The sequence below is a fragment of the Entamoeba invadens genome, assembly GCF_000330505.1.
Source record: "Entamoeba invadens IP1 unplaced genomic scaffold scaff_1105074724328, whole genome shotgun sequence".
Taxonomy (NCBI): domain Eukaryota; phylum Evosea; order Mastigamoebida; family Endamoebidae; genus Entamoeba; species Entamoeba invadens.
In genome coordinates, this window is record NW_004440100.1 from 257,956 (window position 1) to 266,032 (window position 8,077).

The 8,077-nt window shown below is 37.5% G+C and overlaps 3 protein-coding genes across 3 annotated transcripts; all 3 read left to right on the plus strand.

The window, feature by feature from the left end:
• Positions 1-466: 466 nt before the first annotated feature.
• On the plus strand, positions 467-1,858 carry EIN_320290 (calpain, putative; the record flags this gene model as incomplete). Its single annotated transcript, XM_004253763.1, has 1 exon — positions 467-1,858. One exon carries the CDS (start codon positions 467-469, stop codon positions 1,856-1,858), a length of 1,392 nt encoding a protein of 463 aa, XP_004253811.1.
• Positions 1,859-2,019: 161 nt separating this feature from the next.
• EIN_320300 (hypothetical protein) lies at positions 2,020-3,144 on the plus strand (the record flags this gene model as incomplete). The annotated part of the gene is made up of 1 exon (XM_004253764.1): positions 2,020-3,144. The coding sequence occupies one exon, from the start codon at positions 2,020-2,022 to the stop codon at positions 3,142-3,144; it is 1,125 nt and encodes a 374-aa protein (XP_004253812.1).
• A 1,124-nt stretch (positions 3,145-4,268) lies between these two features.
• EIN_320310 (serine-threonine protein kinase) lies at positions 4,269-8,075 on the plus strand (the record flags this gene model as incomplete). Its single annotated transcript, XM_004253765.1, has 2 exons — positions 4,269-7,983; positions 8,013-8,075. Coding segments are annotated over 2 exons (3,778 nt in total), but the record flags the coding sequence as incomplete, so codon positions are not given.
• Between the last annotated feature and the right edge of the window lie 2 nt (positions 8,076-8,077).

Genomic DNA, 8,077 nt, shown 5'->3' on the forward strand with positions numbered 1-8,077 from the left:
TTTTAGTTACTTATAGTTCTCTTCTATTATATAGTATAAGTAAAACCCTAAGGGTTTTACTTGGTCATTCAGTTGCAAATATTTACAAGTTATATTGTATATAAAACGGCTTAATATTCGGGAAAACATCCAATTGGATCTAAGGAGTTATTTCCTCCATAATCACAACGTGGTAACCATTTTCTATTATTATCATTTCAAATAGTAAAAAAATACTTTAAGAAATACAAACAAAAAAATGGGAAATTCTTATGAAATGGGGTTGAGAAGAAAATATTCAAAAAATAAGCGGCAAATTCGTATTGGAAAAAAGAGAAGAGCTCTTGAATTCAATCAATAATAATTTATTATTTAATCAATTGTATATTTTTAATGTAGTAATACTAAAAATACTATCAATTATAGTTTAATAAATACCAGTAAAAGAAAGAATTTGTTAGACAAATGGAAACATAATAACCATTCAATGGACATCCCAGTCATCAACGAAAAGAAAAACAACGTTCTCAACAGTGCAGACTTTACGTCGCGCTATTCTAATGTTCCTCTCGTCCCTGCGACAAAATTGTTCAAACACAAAACAAAGCTGTTCGACACAATTTCAATTGAAAACGTGAGACAAGGAGAGTTCGAAGACTGTTTTTTGGTGTCTTCTTTGGCGGCTTTGACTGAGCAACCAAATTTAATTAGAAAGTTATTTAACTTCACTGATACATATGATCTGAACGGATACTACTATGTCAGGCTGTATTACAATGGGATGCCAGTCGTTGTAGCCGTCACCACAAAAATTCCCGTCGACCCCAAAACTGCGAGTGAAATTCCTCTCTTTTGTAAAGCGAATTATAACGAGACGTGGGCATTCCTCGCCGAAAAGGCATATTCCATTCTCTATGGCGGATACAAGAATTTGGTCGGTGGATGCTGTGCCGAAGCCCTCAACACACTCACCGGATTTCCAGTCGCTGCGTATCCAATTCAACACGCCGACCCTGTAATTCTTCTTGCCAAAATGCAGAAGTGGAAAAACAAGAAGTATTTGATGTGCGCAACGTGTTCAATTGACGACCACGAACCAGCCGACTCGAAATTTGTCGACAACCACGCGTATACAGTCATCTCCGTCGACGATACAGTCGGCTCCGACAATTTTGTGGAACTCCGCAATCCATGGGGCAAAAGCTGCGACAATGACGAATTCATCAAAATCTCTTTTGTCGACTTCTACAACAAGTTCATCGATCTTGCGGTCCTCCGCGTCGACCCAACTTTCGAGAGTTATTTCTTCACCAAGGCCTGCTTCGACAAACCGGATAAAATAAAGTTATTCGAATTGAAAGTGACTTCCGAGTGCCGTATTGCGATTGGCATCCACCAAAATTCACACTCCGACAAAATGTGTGGTGTACGGGCGTGTGTATTAAACTCGGACTGCAGAATGTCTCTGGGAGGGAAGGAGACGTTTATGGAGATGTTTTATGTTCGTGGCGGGGAGTATAAGTTGAAGCCTGGCTGTTATAACATTCTCATAGATAGAGAAACTTCATCGATTGGTACAGAGAACGAGTTTTCACTTTCTCTATTTTCGACGCTTAAATGTGGTGTTTCGTTCCACCAATCGAAGAATGAGATTTATAATAAGAAGTCGAGATTTTTAATGCCAAACTATCAAAAACAGTTTGGAGTATGTGCTGTGTGTTGTGAGTCGTTGAATTGTGATTCAATCAGAGTGGGAGGGCTTATTATTCACCCTGAATGTGACCATTGCTATTTGTGCCGCTGTCCATTAGAGGTAAATCATATAGGGATCAAAGCACTACACATTTATTGTGACGTTTGCTTTGAAAAGATTAAATAGTTTTGTTATTAGTTTTTTGTTATTCAATTATAGTTTGTGGTATTGAGATACCAATATAAGTAAAAATATTATTAATATTTAAGTTCTCAAAATGAAATGAAAGGATTGGAAGGGAGGAACAAAACAACGGATAAAACGAGAAGAAATATGGGGAGTGGCGAATGCGAAGAAACAAAGACAAGACGTCTCCGTTTGTGTCAAGTGTTAAAAACATTACAGACACGAACGACAACGAGTTGCACTTTTTGTCGGACAAACAAACCGACAAGTTCAACAAAAAGTTCCAATTCAGCGAATACTTGGCAAGGAAGTACAGATGCAGCATGAACAATATATTCCACATTGGGAAGCTATATATTGGGACCCGGCATCTGTGTTTCTTACCTTCGAAGTTTATTGGGAAGAGCGCGACAGTGGTGAGTTGGAGCGAATTGACTGATGTTGTCAAAGTGTCATCAAGATGTATTGAAATACATACAGACGACAACCACACAATGGTTTTACTAACAAACACTAAGACAGAAAGGATCTTTCACGACATGGTACTCTTCTGGCAAAGGCGAAGTATTTTCAACGAAAAGCAAAGGGAAGTGAAAGACGAGAGCTCCGAGTTAACCGATAAAAACTCGGAAAAGAAGGAGACACAACGACTGTTCACAGAGGTCCCGGAGATGGTGCTTACATCTAAGAAGTTTTCAAAAGCACCAAACGACCTGTTTATGTTGATATTCAGTAATTGCGAAGTGCTCAAAACATTCCACGAAAAAATTGGACAAAAGGACTTCAAGTGTTCGGGTTGGAAAAATGACTCAAAACATGGAAAGACGATCGAGTTGAACTACAAAGGCGTTTCGAGTGTTGTTGGTGTCGAGACTCGAGTGAACGAAAAGTGGCAGTTTGTCACAACAGAAAAGGGAATAGAAATTTGGATGGTGATTTCGGTGTTTGATATTCCTTACGCGAGCTACTTCAAAGTTGAAAGTGTCATGAAACTGGAGACGTGCGATGGTGGGTGTACAGCAACAGTGCTTCTCAGGGTCAGATTTGTCAAGTCGACGATTTGGAAAACAAAAATCGAGTCTACCACAATCAATGAGTACGTCAGTAAATACAAAAATTGGATGAAGTTCATCGCAGCTGAACTCGGCGATGAAAAAGCCATCGAAGAAACTAAAATGGATGTTAAAGCCGAAAACGCACACATCTCTTATTTTTACATCATGTTCTTGGCTATTATTCTCGCTTTGATAATCCTAGCAGCAGTTTGGTATTTCTTGAGAAAGTAACTTCTTTGTTTATTATTCAATTTCACACTTGTTGTACAGATCAATAACTTTAAACAATACACATTAACGATTGATGTTGTTTGACAAAAAAGAAGTCGACATAAAAACTAAACAATTTCAAACTTAATATTTATTTTAGATGAAAATATAACTAACTTTTGCTTAAAATAAAAAAAATATCCTTTTGAAATTATTTTTATGTATTGAAATTTTTAGTTATTAATATAGAAAAATTAAAAAACTAAAAACAATTATTACATTTAATAAATTTTATCATTTTCATTTATGGTTTTTATTATGTAATATTCGATATTATAAATAATATTATTTGTTTTTTCTAATGGTTTATTTGTTTTTCAATTTAACCTTTTTTGTTTTGTTTGACTTTTCTACTAATAATTATAAAACATAACCCAAAAAATTAAACAAAAAAAACGCAAATTTATTAATGAAAAATCCAAAAACAAAAAAAAATATATATTTTTTAATGTTTTTTTCCGTTTTTTGAACAAATTTTAGTTTAAAAAATGTTAAAAAAACGGGTAATTTTTTTTCGTAAAAAAACGAACTTTAAAAAGACCAAAAATAGCACATCTAAAAAATGAAAAGATTTTTTTATGGAACAATTTAAATTAATTTGCCTTTTTATACATATGTATGATACAAATAATTGTTATTATCATACCACTTTTTTTAACATTTTTTAAACTTAAAAACAAGTTTATGAAAAAAAATCAATAGTTATAGTAAATTTTATAATAAAATAACTACGATTTAACTATACTATATTGCCTTCCATTACAAATGTTTTTAAAATATCATTGTAAGACCAATCAAACGAAACAATCAGAAACTTAAATATAGAGAGAAATTCAATTGAAAAATCCGAAAAGAAACTGAACTATATGGAATGGTATAATCAACGAAGAAAATGAAAAAGTGATATTTATACTCTATAGATTCATCAGATAGAATGACCCCAATAATATTAAGAAAACTATATTATAATAAACTATAATACTCCTCAAATACCAACTTGCCTCTTTTCATCTTTTCATTTTTTCATCGAAGATTAAAAATGTTGAATACTATAAACAACTAAGATAAATTAAACTATAAAAGTCATGTTGTCATTACTGCCATTGTTCGTCACGATATTTGGCGCACTCTCGGAACCGAGTTTTCACTGTTATAACCCAGTGAATCGGACTATTCTCATGTACTTTAACACGGAGAAAGGTAAGTTCGACTGTTTACCCCTTCCACCGACTGTTCGAGTTGATTGGGTTGGGACCGATGACTTTGGAGGGACATATTATATTGGGAATGGTACTGCCGATTATATCGGGAGTACTACTTTAAGTATTGTTCAGATGTCACGATCGAACAATTCGGTTAATGTCGATTGTAAGAATCCGATAATTTTTGAAGCGGGACATGGCTTAACTAATATGACATTAGTGGACTATGGCGATCGTACGTATTGGTCCTTTGATAACAAGAACTTACCGGAAGGCTTTGGGTTTGAGTTTAAGAAGAAGCCATTAGTATGGGCACCTACTACTTTGAATGTTACATCGAAGAGTACTGTGTATATGATAGCTGACGATTATATGTACTATCATATCTACAAGAATGAGAGCGACGCTTTTATCTACTACGAAGGCTTATCAGATGTCAGTGGAAGTATTCCATTTGTAAGAACACATCGGTACGACGATACGTCGTACGACTGCGTCTACCAATTCTCGTCGAAAGTCCTTCTTATGCCCGATGTCTCCGATTCAAACTTTAAGATGATCAACGTCTGTGAGAGGAGAAACGTCACGCGATATCTCCAATGTTTCTGGTCGAAGGGACAATTCACCGACTGCACGTGTAAGTCGACGACACACGAAAAGACTTTGAAAACGTCGAATGGGCTCAATTACCCGGACTGTCTGCACTTGTCGAAGCTCTACGACTTGGGGCTGAACTATGAAAATACACAACTTTTGATTGATACCCCCCTCACAGCAACTTGGAACGATTTTGTCATCCCACAACGTATGGAATCTCTCACTGTTGACTTCGACACAGAAAAGGTCAACAAGGAAGATCAAGTGTTGTTCATAGACAACGACTTCTCACTGCCGACATTCCCATTTACCGTGAATGGAGGATTTATAGTGAATGGGGTGTTGACTATTGAGACGGCTGCTGAGTACAGTTTTGACGAATTGTTCTGCCAAGAGATCTCGGTCGACTCGTTGGTTGAAGCCAATGTCATCATCTTTTCATCGAAAGTGAATTTGACAGTGAAAGAGAAATTAGTGAGTCAAGGGTTAGTGAGTGTGTGTGGTGCTGATGGAGAGACGCAGCGATGGGTGAAGAAGGCGGAGAGTCAATTAGTGTCTTGTGGGTGTCGAGTGACGGACGACAATTCATTCTCTGAATTTGATTGTAATAGAACGTCATTGGAGAAGGCGAGTCAATTAGAATTGATGATGTCAAGAAGTGAATATAACGGACAACATTTCGATCGCTATTGGAAGGCAATTCTCTTTGAAGGAAGTGGGAAGAGGACATTAAGTGGGAAGAGTCATACTATTACTACCTGTGCGTTCCAAAGCTCAAATAAGGAATATGCCATTAACACCAATTTGATGTGTACAAATACGGAGATCAACTCAGGAGTCTCTATTGAAGTCAATGGAGCTTTTCAAACAAAGAGTTTGACGATTAAAGGAGACTTTTTAAAAACTAACGACGCACCAATTTTTAGAGCAAACTCGTCGATGTTTAATGAACTGAATGATATCACTGTTGAACAAATGACAAGTTCGTCGACGGAGTGTATCAATTTGGTGCTTTTTACACAGAAGCAAGAGGAAGTGACGAGTCGAGTAGTTGGAGAGTATACTTTGTTCTCTACTGACCAAATATTAAGGCTGTGTCCAACAAATCATATTGACACATCTATCACTTGCGAAGTAACGAAAGATGGAACTTTTGTTCTACCACAATGCCCTTGTCAAGGAACTAATTGTGTTGTTGAAGTCCCGGAGAGTGTCTCTGTGGTAAGTAATAAAATTATCGACTCATCATTTACTGGAACACTGAAAATCAATGGAGATGTTACGATTGATTCAGTCGAGTTCATTCAACAATTACTCACTACACAAAGCGCGATATTGACATTTTCAAATTCGGAACATCTCACTGTTGAGAGTCTCCAAACAAGTGGAGAGACGTTGATCGTCTCGAAAATCAAACTTTCAATTACACACGCGGCAAATCGATTTTCAATCAAATCGGAGGGAGAGGTCACATTTTTAAATGGCGACGTGTTGATCGACACCATCTACGAGACGGAGAATGGGAAGATATATATAGCAGAGAACGTCAATAAAGTTGATATAACAAAGGTGGTCTCCTCTTCCATCCCTCAAGTGGAGGTCATCACACTTCTTCCTTCTTCTAGCGTACTAACACTTAATCGGCCTCCATTTTTCATCGACGAAACTACAACAGAAAATCGCGTTGTCGCATTTACGAAAAATCGAAAGATCGCAGGGAAGAGTGAATGTGACAATCAAGCGCGACTGAGTCAAGAGCCCACGTCATCTTCTATTGACTGTAAATCACTGAATTTAAATGAGCATAAGTGTTACTACTCACAAAATGGGTTCTTTGTCGAGAAAGGCGAACATCCCGATGTCTCATGTCCATGTAATACCGACAGTGCGGTGCAGTGTAGTATTGAGGTTTTCGAGAGTCCGTCGACTTTAGAAGTGACTTCTAATCTCACCACGTTAATTATTAACACTGATTTGACTATCACCTCAAGTGCTAAAACATTCACTCTGAAAGCTTCAAGTGCGGTAAAGACTGTGACGATTGTTGGAAGTAATAACCTTCTTATTCTCGACACGGAGAAGGGGTTACTCTTGAATGTCCCCAAAGACAACCTCCTCACTATCTCTCCAAATCAACTGTGGAACGGATTTGCTCTTCCAAAGGTTTCGTCTCCAAATGGTTTAAAGTTAGCGACGAGTGTTGTCACTATTATCAGTTCAGAAGAAGCGATGTGTACAATTGGGAGTACTACAGACAGTGGCTTTGTCTGTCTCCAATGTGGGACGGTCGGTGTAGTAGATGGGGCTTGTGCACAGATCGATCAATGCAAGATCGTCTATACTAACACAAAAGACATATTCTGTGCGCTATGTCAAGATGGGTATGCCCCAACGAGTGACCGAACATCATGTAAAGCGTGTTCTTCTCTTTGTTTAACATGTGAGTTTACCAAAGCGGATGCTTCGAGTCCTGAAACTGAGAAGTGTCTGAAGTGCAAATCTGGATATAAAGAAGTGAATGGTGTATGTACTCCATTCACGGACCAATGCAGTTACTACTTGAATCAGAAGTGTGTGAAATGCCCGAGTAAATACTCTTCGAATGGTGTGAGTGATTCGTGCACACAAAATTGCGCTGAAAATTGTCTTGAATGTGCCATCACAGACAATACCATCTGTATAATATGTGATACAACACATGGGTATCAGCTCTCAGGTGGGAAGTGTGTCAAACCGATTGGGTCAAGTGCAGTTAGTAACGCCAATAGTATTTCATGTAGTGATATGTTTTATATACAAAATGGTGTTTGTGGGACCTGTGGGACAAATTGTTCGAGTTGTGATTCGTCTGAGTGTTATTCTTGTAGTACTTCAGACGGTGTACTTTCCAAGTCGCAGTGTGTGAGTGACAGTGGATGCACACAAACATACGAGAACAGATGCATCAGTTGTGGGCCGAAGAAGTATTTCAAGGATGGGAAGTGTATGGATATGGACTCAAGTTGTGCCATTAATAGTCAACAAGGAGAGTGTCTTGTGTGTGTCATCCGACTGATTATGTGATGCGCGAAACAGCGTGTCAGTCTAAAAGTCAC